We start from the raw sequence: 18,982 nt of genomic DNA, 5'->3' as shown, positions 1-18,982 counted from the left end.
CGGGCGCCATTATGTGGTATATAAATAAATAATACCGGATCTATTTTTGAATGGATGAATGAATAACAGATAGCTCAATAAAATAAGAGTCAAGATTCGAGGTAGTAGGAGTTTCTGCAGGTTTATTACAGCATAAGGACAGGATCAGGACAACCTGCATGGAACAGAGGTGACAGGGCCCAGCAGGACAACTGGGGCCCAGCAGCTGCCGGGGCTAGATCTGGGATGAGCGCGCTAACTTTTAATAACAATACATGGACTTATATACATAGCGCAAACACATAGCATTACATTGCAGTAGGCGTAGCAGTGGGTGGAGCAGAAGGCGTGACGTGTAGCAGTCGCGAGAGATAACAGTAAAAATAGGTGTAACTGGGAGTATACATAGACATGTGATGCAAACGTAACAGAATATGTCATGAATGGGGCGGAAACATTGGAGGGGGCTACCTAAGGAGCCGGGACCTCTAATCTAATGGTGCGCGTAAACTGGCAATGACGTATCACTAGGAGAAGCTGGGGGCTACGAACTCTGTGCTAGGAGCAGAGACTAGAGTCTGGAGGGTCGGAGCGACATGTACCTAAACTGTATCTGATGTTTAGGGAACATGTTGATATAAACTATAAGTCATGGGGGGAAAAGCTAACTTGATTCTAAGACTGGACCATGCATTATTCTACATGTAGTGCGTGATGAAGAATATTAAATGACCATTAATACAGTATTTTCTCTAACGTGGAGCCGAATAGGCTAGACAATGACGGAAACTATTGATGCAGTTCAGTAGCTTAGGAATGCAGAGAAGGAGGACTGAACTGATAACTGGAACTATAACATACTTTTGGCAGACTCAGAGGCAGAGCCAAGCTGCACCGGGCACTGCGAGGCAGGAAGTAAGTGAAGGGTCGAGGATACAGGTGGGGGCTGTATCGCTCCTCAGCGAGGCTTTCAGGAGACAGGAGCTGAATCTGATGTCCGGGCCCTTTTGAGGCCTGGAAACGGGGACTTTATAATGGAATAACGTGCACACTGAGGAACGTGGCAACATAACTTTACCTAGGCCTAATATTCGTAGTATTCACGAGGACTGGAAAATAGCATACTAGAGGTGGACACAACTATAATTGCGTCTTTATCAGACATGGGGAATAACAGATGCATATTGGTCATGCACACATAACATATGATGGATGAGGCGTAGGGACACAGAACATGGCAAAATTTACTTTTCCACAAATGCCTGACAATTTAATACAGGTAGCTCGGTTTCACTGCATACCAACGGGTGGTTGCTTTATTTAATTTAGTTATGTGCACTTGTGGAATGGCCTCTGTTGATCTGCGCTCAGCTCCTATGTTCATGTTTGTAAACTACTGTAGATGGGGATTTTGATCAGAACTGTAGATATTTATTTGCTCCGTAGAAGAAGTGCGCCACCTGCTGCCAAGAGGCCATGTTCATGATTGTTGTACATCGCAAAGCACCTATATAATATGATATGAACTATGCTCGTCTAAAGATAGATTAAGTTTTCTGCTGTCAAGCACAATTTTCTACAATACAATACATGAAGTAGTCTTAAAGTAAACCCTTTATTCAGTAGTGGATGGTTTTCTTGTCTATCTCAGTTGCCTTCTTCAATGGCTACAGGAGGCACACCGCATGTTTCCTTTTACCATAAAGCAAACATAATCCACATTCATAAAACCACTGAGAAACTAACGCTCGTCTACCTGGCACATGCAATGTGGAAATACTGACAGAAATATTCAATAAACATCAGAACCTGCAGAAAACGGAAGCTGAGCATGATATTTACTTGCCAATTAGGTGTAAGCAGAGTCTATATCAATTGCGTATGAGCAGAATGTATGCATTTTTCCGTTTTTCTCTTGGTATGCCACATACTGGCACATCTTGTGCGTGTTCAGCATAATTTGTGGCAAGAAATGTCCGTGGTGGTAATATTGTGGTCTTGGTTTCTGTTCCCCACAACGTGCATTTTGTATTCCTGTACACTCGCACTCTCTATCCAAGTCGCGCTATATCCTCACCTAGTGACATCTGCTGCCAAACATAGGCACCCTACAGTTTTCTTGCCAGCACCACGTCACATCAGCCCACTGCATACGTCCATGTCTGACCCATGCAGCACCTCAAGCATTATTACAATTATTTGTAATGGTGATTTCTTCTTACTGTAATTAAACATTTTTACTGGAAGCACATGGCCACCATTTTTAGGTCTCAGAATGACATCTGTTCTTTTTTTTCCACCATTTGGCATTTGCAATGCAATAAGTCTTGCATTTATGAGACTTTGAGCTAATGGCATTGTAAATAACAATGCCTTTTATTTATGTGTTGGTTTTTAAAATATAAATAAAATGCATTGCTATTTACCATGCCAATAGCTCAAACTCTAGCAAATGCGAGACCTATTGCATTGCAAATGCTTGTTTTTAATTGGTCTTGAACTTCGTACTGTGTGTCTCATTTATTGACTCCGTATGTACAACAAATGCTCAACACTCCCCTCCGATAAGCCTAAACTGCTTGACCACACTACCACAAACAAAGCACTTGGGATTATTAAAGTAAGCCCTGTAAACCAAGACGGGTCACCTGGACTATTTGTATGGTATACTACTACTTTGGTAAACTACATAAATAGCCAGCATCCTACAGAAGGTCCCTATTTTAAGGTCCGTCATGGAGGATCTAGAGGCCAGATGAAAAGGGCGCTTGGAGAAGAAGGACAGTATGGCTCACAATTTAGGTGCATAAAGAGAGGAAAGAAGTAGAAGGTGCATTCACCAGTCACCAAGATGATGAGATGGGTTCTTGTCTTGGCTAGCCCTTCTGTAGTTCAGAAGTAGTGCAAGGGTGGTGCCACAGCTTGCCCGGCTGGCAGTGGTTCTGTCCCATCCCCGGTCTCTAAATCTGGCTGCTATTCACCAATTTGGGGCCAGGCTGCTGCATATGGGTGGGTCTAAAACAGGAGTGGCATGGTGAGCAAAAGAACAAAGGATTTAATGCAGATCTGTTGACAAGGGGTGAATGTATGATTTGTTCCGCAACCCGTCTATCATTTGTGTGTCTTTAGCACATACTTGGTGGGCATTTCAATGGAAAATGTACTGTCTGTGAATGGCAATGTGCTACCATACAATGCTTGAGTTACATTAAAAAAAACTACCTCCTCCATGTGCATTAAAGCTAGATAGGTCGAGAAAGGTTGTCATGATAAAAAGTGGGTCCAGGTTCTAAAAAACTTTGGGAAGCACTGATGCAGAGTATTTGCAGAGTAGAGTTGTGCCATTCAGGTTCTGATGCATAGCTTCCCAATATATATCAAAATGCTTCAAGATATACAATGCACTAGTACTTTGCATGCAATTTTTTGGGAGATCACAAGCTGGATTATCCACATTGCACTGGGGTTCCACAGCATCCGGCTACTCTGACATCAGATAGACACCACCAGGGCAGTGGTTCTGGAAGGTGCGTTCATGAGGTCTTAGAATCAGTTAAAACATGTAAAGGTTTATGCATGTAACAAAGGTGCATACTGTTGTCCTTGAGCTACAGGCATGAACCAGCAAAATCTCAGCTGGACATACTGCTAAAACAACAAAGATAAAGTAACAATATTAATCCCAACGATTTCACTGGATATGTATTCTTGTTTGGGTCTCAAATAATCAGTGATTACTAAGAATTATCCCTTCATGGTATCTATTTAGGGGCTGTGGCGTTCCAAGGCACATGAAATCACATTACGGGAACACAACCATGCAAGGTATATGCAACAGCTTAATTCACTTTCAGTTATGAGGATTTTTTGTGAAAGTACATTTTGTTAATTTTTATTTAAAGACATGCACATCTGTGTTTTCAAGCATTACTATTCTGTGTATCAGTGAAACAATATGCACCATCCTTACTTTTTTGCAAGTAGTAACCCATGGTCCGCTAGAGGCTTCACTATTTCTCCATACTCATGCGCGTTCTCCTGACTTGCATTTCCAAGGAGATAACGACCATATATTCCCTGAATTTGGAAATAAAATAAAACACAGTTTGATATTTGGTTCATTTTATGAATGTATGCACTACATTTTTGAAAGAGTCAAACAGTAAGGGTTTCAAGAGAATGGAAAGATGTTTCATCAATACAGCTGAATATCTACAAAACCGGTATTGATGTAGAGGACTCTAATCATTGCCTATTTCCAGAGCACATGCCACAATCAAGTTTTTTAAGTGACATGTGGTACAAAAACAATAAATCACCAACCATTTGTGATAAAACTACGTCCAGACACTGCAAAAGATGGTAGAGTAAATTACAGGTTTCATATGACGCAAGATCAAATTCTGTTTTCGAATAAAGGATCTGAGAGCGTGGTTGAATGCTTTGATACTGTTTACTTGGACTAAAAAAAGTTTGAATCCAGTCTCATATGTCGAAAACACAATTTCATTCTGTGCTTCTATTGTTTGAAGATAGATTAGATACATAAAATACAATTGTATTGGTTTATTTAAATTTCCATTGAATTTATATTGCATTGTTCACTGGTTTAAGTGAGGTAAATTGCAAGGATGATAAATTCCACGAAATTGAAAACAGATTTTTAAAGCAAACAGTGTGAAACATATCTTGATAAGCCATTGTCGTGCTGTACCATTAATTTGCATGTTTCGTATTGTTTTGCTCTTTGTGGGTCTTGGATTTTATATTTATTGTGGAAGAGAGAGATTAACTTCCAATGTGGTTTTGTTTTCTAATTTATAAACAGTTCCCACAATAGTGACTATTCCTAGTATAAGATATTAATCTTCGTTCTAACATGGCTGTAAAGACTGCTTGGAGGACCCTACACAGGTTTAAAAACCTTAATATTTTAATTTGATTAAAGGGGATCAGATTCTTACCAGGAAAAAGTTATTTAGGTCACAGTTTCATGACAGAATGTACAAAGAAGGAATTAGATACTTACCTGCATAATACCGCCCAGCTTGAAGAAGGCAAGAGCAAGATGGAAGTTCCAGTCATTTAACTGCACAGGAACCCCTCTGCAGCGGAAATAAATTGATATCAAGTCTTCAAGTGGTGGAGTCCCTGCATAGAGAAAAAAAAATTGCATTTCAATGCTACAACTGTTCAATCTTTTTATGTGTTTTATTGATTATACATATCATTACAATCAGCAATATATCTTCAAGTGTTTTTATTCATAGATCACCATCGATATTATAATCACTACATATTGACAACTTGTAGGTTACAATTTCTGCATTCTGGCTCGGTAGTGCACTGGGAGAAGGTTGGCAGCTAGTCCAGGTACGGTTAATCCATAACAGATTTACAGGATAGCCATCACATATCTAAATAACACTAATTCACATTATTTGTATGTAAACGACTACCCTATTGTAACATAGTAACAGGTTGCCTCGTTTAGCCGTAGTGGGCCGTACAGGTTCCCCTTAGAGCAAATGTTAATGAATGTTATAAGTAGTTCTTCTGGGTTGCTTTTGTTAGAAGGTTGTAATTGTTAAAGTGTTATTGCTATGATAGGTTTGTTATTATCTATGTTATGGTCACATTTGAAAAGGTTCTTTTGATATTGGTGCTATAGTTGCGTGCCTGCACATTTATCTCCTTGTATGCTGCTACAAACACCGTCATGTTCAATTGAAGATCTATCAATTCAAGATTTTGATATTTGTTAAGTTTGAGCACTTGCACTTTTTTGTTTCCCTTTATGCTGCTAGTTATTGTGTACTGTATACAGAATCGTATAATTTTTTTATTCCTGTATTTTAATCCTTAATCCGTGATAAATTAGTCGTATTATTACAAACATATTTCTAGCAATCGTTGCAAAAGCACAGTTGAAGTCGTCTAAGGATCCAATGGTTTAACTTGCCTTTTCCAGTCCTTTCAAGCTTTGTACTTGAAAGGGCTCTGAAATTGACTTTGTGCTTATATTGCACCCCTCCGCAATTAACAAGCAATTATGAATTTTTTATTACTTTATGAAAACAGAATTCCTGATGCTTAGTGATTTTACAATTATTATTTTTTTTAAGTGTTGCTCGAGTTGATTATTCCGATACATGTTTTTATGTGGAACTCTTCAGAGTTCCAAATCATAATAAATAAATTGAAATTGAATTAACTACCCTATTGCTGTTAAACATTTGGCATCAAACAGCCCTCTATGGACCAACACTGGGCAATGCTAACTGAGCACCACATAGCGTTTATGTGATTTCATACTTGTAGTACATGGAAGACTACAACCTTATGTAAAAGCCCACCTCTATTTCCTTTTTACATTTGAGATGTGATGTCTCTGGTGATCTGTAATAACTAAAAGACATATCTGCCATTGCCAGAGTCAGCAGCTAAGGTCAAAGGCAGCTCACAGAGCAATATGGCAGCTTCAGTTTAAACAAAAATGAGAAGTGACTTTTGATTCTTATAATATTTTTATCTAAAATAAACCGATATCAGCAGGCGGCAGGAGAGATTAATGGCAACGTGTTTTTCTTTTACATCGTTCATTACAGGAACACAACAATCTCTAATAAATATTTACATACTAGCTTACCCGTCACGCATTGCTGCGATTTCAGAAGAAAGGAAATTTAAGGAAAGTTGTTGTGATAACATTTAATTTATATTGTGTCATTTTTATTGAAACTTATTCATTTTAATATGGAAAACATTTTAAAGAGTTGTTTTAATTCTGTTTATTTTTCCGAGTGCCTGTGGATACACGGTATTTTTTGTTTCTCCGTCTGGTGCGTACACGAATAAATCAGAAGGTTTTCCGACGCGTGAGCTGGCCACATACAGTTGTCCATGTGAGAAGCACAGATTCTCCAAATCTAGTCCACACACTAGCAGCGATTGTCCTTGTGCTTTGTTGATGGTCATTGCAAAAGCGAGTCGCACCGTAAACTGTAAACGTTCAGCTTTGGAAAGATTATGAGGGCCCTAGTGGGCCGGGGGGCCGATATTTAACACATTTTTTTTGCCAGAAACCTTTGCGGAAGTGTACGCAACGACTTTTAACAAATGTTTTTTTTTTTGCCACAAACCTTCGCGTGAGTGTACTCAATAACTTCCTAAAGTTTCATGGCGATCGGATGAATGGTGTAGTAATGCATAAAGGACAAACAGACATACTTTCGTTTTTATATATATATATAGATTACAATAAAGACAGGCAAGAAAAAAATGTCTCACCTTCTACGTCCTTTATACTCAAAGTTGTGGCTTGACCCAAATATTTGGTTCCAGCGGGCCAAGCATAAGGCCCAGTGAAGTAAGCAAAATCTGCCAAGGGGTGGCCAATAGTTGAAAGCTCCCAGTCAAGGACAGCCACGACACGCGCCTTAAAAAGCAAAGAAAACATTTAGCTTATCCAGGATTGAATTATACCAAAAAACATTTTAATTGTATTACAAGTGTTGGGTGTACAGGCTGTATTCTGTACTCCTGGAACCACTGCCTTCATTTTCTCCGCGTGAACTTGTGCTAGGATCATGGAACCCATTTTGAGCCAATGAGTGAGTTTAGAGTCTGAGGGCACAGTGTGCACAGAAAAAGAAACAAAACAACTGAGAAATTATACATTCTGTGGGAACTTCTTCAGGAGTCTCAAGGCAATCAAGGGTTACTGGGCTAAAATTGGGACATTCAGAATCTCTTACCACCAGTATCATAGGGCGTAACCTGACTACTTAGCAAAGTCCAGCAGCCCAAGGCTTACTTAGGGAGATGGTGTATGGTTCCAGACTAGGAACTAAATAAATAATCCAACACCAATTAATAAATACATGAATGCCCTGACAGTGCTTCTATCTCCATCAGCAAATAATAAATCTATGTCCAGCCTGTGCTTCTGATTTATAGGAAGTAAAAGTACTTTACTCTCACATATAATGTACATAATATGCAAAGGACCCTTTGTATGTTATATCAATATCAAGCTTATGGGTCACAGTGCACTTCAGGAACAGCCCCAATGTTCCAAAGGACACAGTCCAACCAATATATGTCCATAAGGGACTGTGTGCCCTAATGGGAAAATTCCTGCAGAACCAGTCTGTGTGTGTCTCCTCCCTTGATATGGTTCACACCACTATGCAGGAGCTGGGCGAATTCAGGTTTGATGAGGTAAGGTATCCCCACACATCTGAGTCCCAGGCTGCACAATACCTTATGCGTCCTTTGATTCAGTTTTGTGGTGCAAGCTGGGCCCGCAGGTGTTAACCCCCGGCAGGAGTTACGAACTTGAAGTGGTGTGTTTGGTGCAAAACCTACCAGAGGCATTCACCTGCTCTTTACCCAAGCAACGCTAAAGTTCATGCGGTCCACGGTCTGTACTCTTATGCATGCCTGGTCAGGTACGCTGCAGCAGTGTCAGTACCAGCAATGCAGCAGCTGTCCTTAGGTCACTCTGGTAATGGTCTAGTGAGTCTTTCTTCAATTAATCTTCCTCAGGTCCAAGCTCATGTCCACTCATCCAAATAAGCTGGGAGCTCCCCATGGATCGTAGCAGTGATACTCAGCAATGAACGATGCCCTCTCTGGTGATAAAGCATCTTTCTCCTAGGCACAGGTCATTGGGATATGACCGCCCGATGCGGTTAGTTTTCAGTTTGTGTGTTATGCTTCTGGGCACTATGTTTGTTCAGCGGGATACCACGCATGGTACATTTATTGATCTTTAGGAAGACCCCTCAATTACATGCACATTCATAGGACAGCTTATGCTTCACAGACACTCAGGTCACCAGACAGACCCGTCATCTGGAGCGGTGCTGGTCCTCCCCAAATTACAGTGGCTCTCCTAGTTCATTGGCATGTCAGCTTCTTCAGTGTCCCCTCTACTGGTCAATATCTTCTATGTGCAACGGCACCTCCAAAGCAATCAGCTAGCTCCTTCCTGTAAGGCAGGCTCCAAAGCAGTTCCCTTTGGCATGCTGTAAGAAAGCACCAGCTACTAGTCCTGAAACTGACAAAGGGAGTTGGTGGTGGACACACCAACCAACAAGCACAAAAACATTTCTCAGCTGATACTGCTGTTGGCCCCTCGATTATGGTAGATACATTTTGCAGCATTGACTGAAAGAGTTTTAGAACATTTGTGTATTCACATGGTCAGCAATGGACTGGCTTTGAGCAGGTACTGCCTTATGCATATTCTTCCCATAGTAGTCAAGCCATAGATTTTGTCTTCTGGTGTCAGCAGGAAGATGGGATGGAGTTGGGGGGGGGGGCTCATATAATCAGAGACTAAAAACAAGGGCACAAAATAGGGAGAGGATGTCTTACTTCACTACCTGTTCACCAAATAACAAGGGGCAGAACACATCAAGGGAATTTTCATGAGCTTTAAAGAGATCCTCTGACCCCTTCCTTCCACACTCTAAAATTTGACCTGCTAAAAAGACCTCTGAAATATCCTAGAGGTGCACAGCAGTTGTTCTCTCCCTTCATCTTAGGTCCACGGAAATCAGGGAAAAGCACAAGCCACATGTGTCATACACACTCCTCACACAGAAGCCATACATACATAAGTTCATCAACCACGTCCCATATGGATGGAGCAGAGGACCTCTCTGCACGGGATTGGCAGATCAGTTTAAAAACACTGGGGAAGCCAGTAGCTGCTGACTACTGCCATAAAACAGGTAAAATGTCCTGCTCTACTACTATAATCTTGTTATTGCCACCACTGTCAATCTCTCGCCAGGTGCTCTGAGAATAGAGACACTCAGCCAAGAATGGTGCACATGGTGTGCTACTCTGGGCCACAGAGTCCCCGTCGGGGTTCGCTTTCCTTGTCACAGGCTACCCTCAGCACACATGCATGATTTGTTGGTTGTGCTGATGTGAAAAAGTTAAAAACCTATAGAACTTCCTAGGAGAAATTTGAGGCAGGGAGGTATGTTCTCCAGAGCCTTGCAAGGGGGCAGTACTCCATACCAACAACTTTTATATGCCTAGTATCCGTTCTATACAGAAAGACAGAGAAACAAGACTGGTAATTATAGCGTTCAAATTGGTGACTAGCTTCAAGGAATGAGTATATTTTGTATGTTTGTTAACTTAAAAAAAAATAATACATATTCTGCTAGCAAACAAACTAACTCAATAATGTGACTGTATATCTAAGAGTATTCTTCATTTAAACCCTTCTGGGCGTCAAAAAGTCCAGCAAATTAATTACTTTCCTGTTTGTGTATCCTCCAATCTAGAACATGACGAGTACCCATGAAGGAAAATGTTCTAGAGGTTGAAAGCACTATCCTAAAATGTCTGACCAAGGATATTTACCATATTTACTGTTCTCTCACTTAAACACTGGGGTATTCATGCTAGCTTCAATGTTATCCTTCAGCTTCTGCAATATGACATATGTTAAATGTTTTTCAGGGACTATTTTATATGTGACTTTGTTCATTAGGCAGGAAATGTAACGGTTAGGTCAATGTAATCCATTATCTTGGCTGATTTTAGGCTGTATCTCACAATCCTCACATTTTAAATAGCATTTATGAAGTTATCATCATGGCAAAGTCTAGACAAAAATATGGATACTGTAAATAAATGCCGCATAGATTAATTTATTAATTATTAACTTAAAATTAACAATTGTAATATGAAATTATTGTGTTGTCCAGAAGAAGGTGGAATATATAAACACCCACCGATTTATTTTGCCACAATCTACCTACAATAAACATGTTTATATGATAACATTTATATACAGCGATATATTTGAAAAATGCCCAGTAGTCAAACAACAGATTGATTTGTCGGAATTTCTTCATTGTGGCTTTGTGTTTAATTTGAGTATGTGATAATTTTTAACAAATTGTATATTTTTGATCAGATTGCATTTATATATATTTTATCTAGATGTTTGGTATCCGTATTAGCTTTTTTGGGTTCATCAGTGTGGGAATAGATTAAATGATAGAGTGGCTGGTGATGGATTTGAGAGTTTTTCCCCCTTTTTATATAATTACACTCATAGGGAGCACTGTGAATTTATAATAATTTAGGGTGGTCCTTTTAGCAAGTGCATACACTAACTCAGTGGGCATGTTGGTAAATCACTTTAAAGAATGTAAAGAAGATTCTAGTTTAGTCATTAAAGAAGCCGATAAAGGTGGTACTGATGTTTTAGTAGTCTGTACAAAGGGGCGGTATGGTAATAATCCAGTGCATAGCGTTACAAACAATACTGTCAAGCAAGGTAGTCTCCAGATGTTGACCATCCTACAGCCTGCAGATGTGGACCTTCACATAACGTGAGGAACATGAAAGAATTCAAGGACGACACTAAGTAGTAGAAATTAATTTCACCATGTGCTATTCCATCACCGGGGAGTCTGATGTTTTCATGGGTCTTTTCATTGTCTACTTTGGAGAGACGCCTAACAGGTCAGTAAAACTTGAGTTCGCATATAAACTGATGGCGTGAGTTATAATTACCTTAGGGTATGAGTTACTTGAGATAACTATAAGTGGTAAATTTCAGTGGTTTTTTTTAGTTTAAAATGTTATGTATAACATTATGATAACCTTTGTTTTTTTCAGTTAATTTCTAGTTTTTTTTAAAATGTAAAGTAATATTTTTTTACCATATGTATAGCCAACCCCCTGCTGCGTAAGGTTTTTTGTCTGTGCACGGCGGACAGTAGGCTGCAGTGGCTTGACTGCAGCCGGGCCAAGCACCCAATCCACCTGCAGGCATTCAACCCTCCTGCACCTAACCCTCAACCACGCTTGGCTTGGGTTGGAGAAAGTTGTTTGTGACTGTGCAGCAGGGATTTGTTACGGTTATGCATGGCCAGGCCCCGCGGCCAACCCCCTGCAGGCAACCAAACCCCGAATGGCACGAACGGCGAAGGGTTGGCTGCAGGGCTTTTCTTCCTTGTGATACAGTTTTAATTAATGCATTTTGTGGATAGAAAAATGTCACATGAAAGACTCCGAGACATATTTCTTTTTAGAAGAAAAGAAAACCAAGATTTTTCTGTGTCTGTCTTTTAACACTTTTCAAAGGAATTAGTCACTTAAAATGACCAATGGCTAGGAGTGTTTTAAAAATAAATATGGTAAGTTCTCCTGGGGCAAGATACAACACACTGCCCCACAGAAATCCAACCAAGACACTGTAGGTTCCCTGTAGAAAGCGTGTAGGCATACCGGGCCCGCACTCTCCTAGGCAGGGAACTCGTCAAGTTTTTTTCCCTTTTCACCTTTCTTCTACTAACCTTTCACTATCCACCTAGACTTAAGTATTCTAGAAGAGAACATCATTGATTTCTTCCTTTATTCATCCATCAAAAATAGCTGCCTGCCCCTTGTCATTCCAACTTCCTTTTAAAGCTAGCTGGTTTAAAATGATGTCATATGTAACTCAACATGTCTCTAGGTCACTGGCTACTTTCCATGAACTCCTACTGAACTATAGTTAATAGCAGCATACATACATTTTGAGCAGGAGTTACAAACTGATGAAAATGCCCCAAAATATTGTTGCTGGCACCTATAAAGTGTGTAGCACAAGGATGCTCTTCCTTCAAGAATCATCATAATATACAGCACTTTAGTTTAAAAGACCTGTAGAAGTGGTGACAATTCATGAAGTGTAACAAACAGTCCTGTTTGTTTCTCCTCAATTTCTCATAGGCACAGGTGGAAAGGGTAATTGGGCTCCAGTCGGTGCAACATCAACACCCACTTGGATCAAAGATCAATGCAACCGCTTCATAACCTTCAAATCTGGCTATCACATTACTCAGGTTACTGCAGCCAATCATTGGTGGCCTTAAAAAGCAAGTTCCTGAATGAGGTAACATCTAGCCGACTGATTATCAAACGGTGCTTACTTTGGAGATGGCCATTGGTTTATCCTGCAGCAACCTTGTGCTACAGTATTTTAAAGGATTTATCAAGATCATTCAGGTTCTGCTCCATGTCTCTTGGGGAGCTTTGGTGACGTTTGTGAAGCCACCATGGTACAAACAACTCTAATCCAGAACAGATGTTTCAAAGAAAACCGCTCCTTCACTTGTCCCTTTTCTTCTCTGCCAGGGCTGACCTTGATCCATGAAGCATTATAGTCTGCCATCTTGAATTTGGTACTTCCGGAGATGTTCCACTTAGAAGCTTACCAATTTAGAGTAGAGACGAACGCACACTGAGCATATATACTTTTCATTGGAGACATGATGGTTAAAGTGGCAATTCCTTGAAATTGTGACGAGCCATTACCCACCACCAAACAAGAACTTGTGGAGCTGTACGCCTACCCCTCCTAAGAATTGCCTTCACCTTTGGTTTAACGTGTATGGCTGCTTGTGGCATCATCAACGTTGAGTAGCTCTTGTGGACAGACATGATTTGCTGAGTAGCACTAATAATGAGCTAATGTACATTTGCTCACGCCAATGGACATTCTGGCAAATGAACGCACATATGTCTATTTCTTGAGGTGAAGGAACGCTAGCACTCTCAGAATACCAAATTTAGATTCCTACCTACAAATGTTCATTCATAAAAAAGAATACATATAAGCCCACAGTCATCACTCTACACAGAAAGCCACATCGGATCAGGAAAAAGAGCACACTACGCATGTGCATACCACCAACTGAATATGGAAAGAATACATATTCAGACTAGTCAATGTATACAGTGCTATGGTACACTAGGGAAAAATATGTATGTTTTTGAAAAATAAAGCTTTTGGTGGGGTATCCCTTTTGTAAAGGTGTGATCTATTTTATGCATTACTGTACTTTTGAGACTTATTATGAAAAACCCATAGTAACTTTAACTTAGACTGAAATCTTAAACTTTTGTTTACAAAAGAATCCATATTATAGGCTGTAGCATTATCTGCTGTAGCACCCACCTCCTTTGGATGAAAAAGGATATTGTCTATCCTCAAGTCGCCATGAACCAGTTTTTGTTCATCATCTCTGGCTGGCACATTGTTAATTAACCATTCAGACAGGTCATTCATAGCAGGGATATCCTTATGTCGAGCCCTTTCATACTGTGCTTTCCACGTTAACACCTAAAATATCAGGAACGAAAAACAAGATCATCAGTCACGGGTATGGAGCACTGTACAAATTATAGTGTACCCTACAATATAACACAAAACATAGCCAATATACCCAACTGTAAAGCATGGCTAAAATCAACATATCAATATGATTATGAATTAGAACATTAGATATCAATATGAGGTATTCCTTATTTAAATTCTCGCTCAACATTTCATGCGTGCTCAATATGAAAATCCTGTGTTACTAAGGTTTAGAAAATTAATTGTGGATTATGAAAATATCTGTATTAAAATATCTGTGCACACAACACCGGGAATTCTTCAACTGAAGTCCTCTGGTGCTTTGAAGGACATAGAAGAATTGCTACAGCATCCATCAGTGATGGGGATCGAAGGAATTAAAAAATGAAAGATATTTCTGTGTAAGGTAGTATATGATGTGAATGATGTGCCCACGATGTGCAACTCTGCAAGGGAGACCCAAGAGAGGTGGAGGAATGAAGATGGTTCTTGCACAGTGGATTATTACTTATCCTGTCAGCTATGGGTCATCATAGACCCACCAGTGACAGAACACTTGAATCTATGCTGACACAGCTCATTGAGAGCAACAGTCAGCACTTGCTCTCCCTATAAAAAGGCTGACTGTGAAGAGCATGCACTTGCACGGGGAGGGAGCGGATGGCCAACGCGGGTGGCAGGATTTCAGGCACTGAAATAGTATTCAGGCAGAAAAATAGATAAACAAGGCAGGAGACAGGTACATTTTTAGGTTTCACCAACAGATAGCTTTTAATTGTTTAATCAAAGACCAATTGTTCATAATAACAATAGACAGAGTGGACTTTTAGTCAGTCAGTTGCGTCTCATTGTTTTTTTTGTCAAGTCTTTCCTTGCTTTTTATTCAATGGCTTTCCTTTCTCTTTTTGATGTCCCTCCACTGAAGTACAACTTTTTTTACCATCCTTTTGGTTGAATGACTTGTATTCTTTCACTGGTAACATCAAGTACTTTTTTCTTTTTCTTTGAGCATTGCATGGGAGCACATGTGCTTTCTTGGTACCCATAACATCCTCATCCCTCATGATCTCAGTGTTGCTACCCACGCCTCCCAACTCATCCATAAAGGCGCAGCAACAGAAAACGTTTTGCCTTGGTTTGACTAAAGAGGCGATTTTATGGAGTTGGTTTTTGTGGGAAAATTAAATGGAATATTAGTTGAAGTGGACGGTAGTCCTTCTTCAAGTAATATTGGCACTACCCTTCATTAAGTCCATTTAAGTTTCAATAATTTAAACCTGAGCTCAACCCATGGTAGCTGTCGCAGGTAGCAGACAGACTTAACTTAAGAGAAATGTGTAAACATTTATCAGTATCAACACAGTTTAAATGTAGAAAACACAACACAATAAAAATCCCACTCCAGTTCATAGAAGTAGAGAATATGTTAATGAGCTGATAGACACCAAAATGACAAAAGTCTGCTGAAGGGAACCAGAGATACGGCTTTTAAAAGTTTCAAATAATTCTAGAGCCAAAAAGAACAAAGCAGTAACCACAAGTATATGCTTGCATTGTACCGCGTGAAAGTCATAGCTTAAGGATGACCACAATGAAACAGAGGTTGGATACAGGGCCCAGATACATTATGGTGGAAAGTTTACTTTCTTACTTAGTATTTTTTCCTGAGAAAAGTCCTCGTCGACGAGGTGGTCCGCGGGTCGGGCTGCAGGTTGGATCGGACGAGTGGCTCATCGACGGCAGACAACTGAAGTGTGGGTTGATGGTGAGCGCCTCAGCTTCTGCAGGAAATTTGAGGCTCTCAATGTTGGCCGCGGGAAAGCTCAAGTGGGCAAAGTCCGAAGTCCAGGCCAAGGAAGGCTTCATCGTTGACTGGGTGCTGGTCTTTGTTGGTCCTTGTGATTGTCCTCTATATTCAGCCTTAAAAACTGGTCTTAAGTCGAGATCCTTTCAGCTGGGAAAAATGACACGTTAATTCTGACTCGCGGTGTGACAGGCATGATCCCACTGTAGTTTCTGTTTCATTTGGTAATAAGTTCAGAAAAAGTTTTTGAATGTCCAGTCTTGCAGAGATGAAGGGGACAGAGTACACCCTAACACCAGCCAAGGGTCCGCGATCTTTTGGCCTCCGCTTGGGGGTTAGGACTCAATCTTCCAGAAACCACCAACAGGGTGCTTGGCAAATCCAGTCAGAACTGATGACCTGGGATCAGTTGAGATTTAAACTTTTTGCAGCTTTTTTGTTCCTGGTGCTTACAGGAGACTAGCCACTTAGCACTTCAAGTCTGTTCTTTTGTCCTGGTTACAAGTGGTAGAAGGTCCAGGCCTTAGGGTTTCTCTCCATATATTAAACAGCAGGTGCAGTCCTTCTTCTGTCTTCCACAGGACCAGATGTGTTACGATGAAGTTTTCGGGGGGGGGGGGTGTTGGGGGGGATTTATGCATGGCATTAGCTTGTGTATGGGGGAGAATCCCTGGCCAAAGAGGAAACAATTACCAGGGGCAAACCTACCTATTTAATCATAATTTCTTCGGGGCTGGCTCTAAACAATTGCACAGTCCACTGCTCTGCCCCATCCAACATGCCAGAACCTTTCTTTCCCTTGCCAGAGCTTTGGGCACACCCCTAAGGTTTTTCTAGGGAAATGAGAAATCCCCCCTGCAAATTAATTCGCAAACAGGTCCTCCCCCAGCCATTTATGCCATTCTGACTACCTGGACAATGGAAGGGGCAGGTGAGTTACATCTGCATGTGACCGGGGATACTTCTTTGAAGCTTGTGAAGTTGGTGGACACACCCTTCAGGCCATCCTGTCAGACCTCCTCCAACCAAAGGGCTTTTTGTTCCCTTACCTTGGAGCCATTCACACCTGGCAGGGGCAGTCAGGCTGTCTAGAAACCGCTGCAGATTAAATCAGAAAGGCTACTAGAAGATTTAAGCAGGAGCAAGGTAGCTTTCTAAGGTAACCTTTTCCTGAAGTTATATAAAATCTGACTTTGACATTAAAATGGATATGATTTGTCAGTGGTTTAAGTATTTTTCTAGCTATTCTCAAACTGAAGTTAGCACTCAGAAGAATTATTGTGCAACCTGGCGTCAATCAATAGGAGAGCAATCCATTTAGTAGTGAAAAAACGTCTTTGGAGAATTTTCACTGCCAGGATAGGAAAAACATATAATACCCATGTCCAGCTTTTTCATAACATGCACCCTTCCCTATGGGCATTTAAAGCGTATCTTTGGGGTGATTTATTGACTTAAAAAGGAAGATTTAGACCTGTCAAAAGGGAGAGCATGATTGAACGAAATGGCAGTTTTTAAACTACCCAGCTAGGCTGCAGTGGCAGGCCGAGAATCATGATTTCACTTTCGACTTTAGAGGAAGCACAGTATGTGCTGTAGTCCACTAGTTACATTTAACTTACAGGCCCAACGAACATACACTGGGCGCTGGATGGCAGTACCCCAGTGTTCAGAGTCCAAACACAGCAATAAAATCTAAAAAGAAGTGTGAGGTGTTTCCACGCTAAATGGCATTTTTTAAAATAGTTTTGCTTTAATTCCGGAGTTATTTCCTGAGTTACACATCTTGCATTTAAACCCAGGTCTTCCTTTTTCACATGTGTGTTAAAAATTAAATAACACATATTCGAGGGTGAAGATCCTTTTTAGGTTTTGCTGTGCTTATGGAACCTATTGTATTCAATTTATCTTAAAGGTGCTTACATCCCGCCTATTTGTCTGTGTGCTTGTCACTTTAGTATTTCGACGTTCCTATTGGTTCTAGCTTTTTAGGTCTCGCATGCGCTACTCTGCGAGGCTTTTAGTAAGGGCTTTAAACTCGGAACACACACTCGTGCGTGTGCTTTTTTTTCATCACCCGCTATTGGCCTTTACATGCGTCTTTCTAAGAAAGACTTGTAACCTAAGTAAGGCTTGGGTCCTTAGCTTACTGGATTAGACCACTAATAATTATATACTTGAGAGTATCCATTAGCTGCTATTTAAAGTTTAATCAAGAGAAGAGCCAATGGTCTGCACTCACTAGTAGTGTACACGAATCACTGTGTATGAGTCACAAATGCAAGTCCAAATCCTCACCGCTGACCACCAATGTTAGAAATGGGGATCTCTAGTTGGCAGAGGTAGGTTCATTTGTCCAAATAGGGACCTTGCTTCTAGTCAGGGTAAGGGGTTAAACTTCTAAAATAACCCCTGTTCACCCCCATGGTAGCTTGGCACGAGCAGACAGGGTTATCTCAGAGGCAGTGTAGAAAGCATTTGTGAACACATACAGTAATACAGTGAAAACACTACAAATGGACACCACACCACTTTAGAAAAATAAGTAATCTTAACACAAGACCAAACGACAAAAAACCACAATACAGTAATAAAAATATGAATTTCAGATGGTAGAAAAAGATTAGTTCAATGTAGATGGCAAAAGCGACACTTTACTCTCAACGCACCTTGGATGCGTCACGCAAAACAAACAAAACGGTTGCAGGGAAGGTGATGTGTCGGTTCCTTACTGCCAAAAAAACAAACCAAATGCCAGTACTGATACACAATTTTCAACACTTCAAACACTGTCGCAAGATCAATGAATCAATGCAACCATGAGCTAATCAATAGCTTTTATTTCCATAGCACCTGTTCTTTTTAATTCATTATTTGCAAAAAGACACAATAGTACCTAATAAACACCCGACAATTTATATGAAATTTCCACTACAAAAACTATGTACAAAACAAGCAAAAATTTGCACAAAGTCTCACTTCATTACACTCACAATCAAACTCATTCATTCATGGCAAACTCTTCATTCATCCTA

The 18,982-nt window shown here is 40.4% G+C and overlaps 1 protein-coding gene across 1 annotated transcript in view; it reads right to left on the bottom strand.

Annotated features, from left to right (window-relative positions):
• ACAD11 (acyl-CoA dehydrogenase family member 11) overlaps window positions 1-18,982 on the bottom strand; it is a 377,035-nt gene that overhangs the window by 259,531 nt on the left and 98,522 nt on the right. Inside the window, exons 5-8 of the mRNA XM_078663849.1 lie at window positions 13,964-14,128; window positions 7,270-7,417; window positions 5,009-5,130; window positions 3,950-4,056 (exon numbers count right to left, since the gene is read on the bottom strand). Coding sequence (XP_078519975.1) covers window positions 3,950-4,056; window positions 5,009-5,130; window positions 7,270-7,417; window positions 13,964-14,128 — 542 coding nt within the window. The remainder of the gene's footprint in view (window positions 1-3,949; window positions 4,057-5,008; window positions 5,131-7,269; window positions 7,418-13,963; window positions 14,129-18,982) is intronic.

The sequence above is a fragment of the Lissotriton helveticus genome, chromosome 10 (genome assembly GCF_964261635.1).
Source record: "Lissotriton helveticus chromosome 10, aLisHel1.1, whole genome shotgun sequence".
Taxonomy (NCBI): domain Eukaryota; kingdom Metazoa; phylum Chordata; class Amphibia; order Caudata; family Salamandridae; genus Lissotriton; species Lissotriton helveticus.
This window is presented reverse-complemented; position numbering and strand designations above follow the sequence as displayed.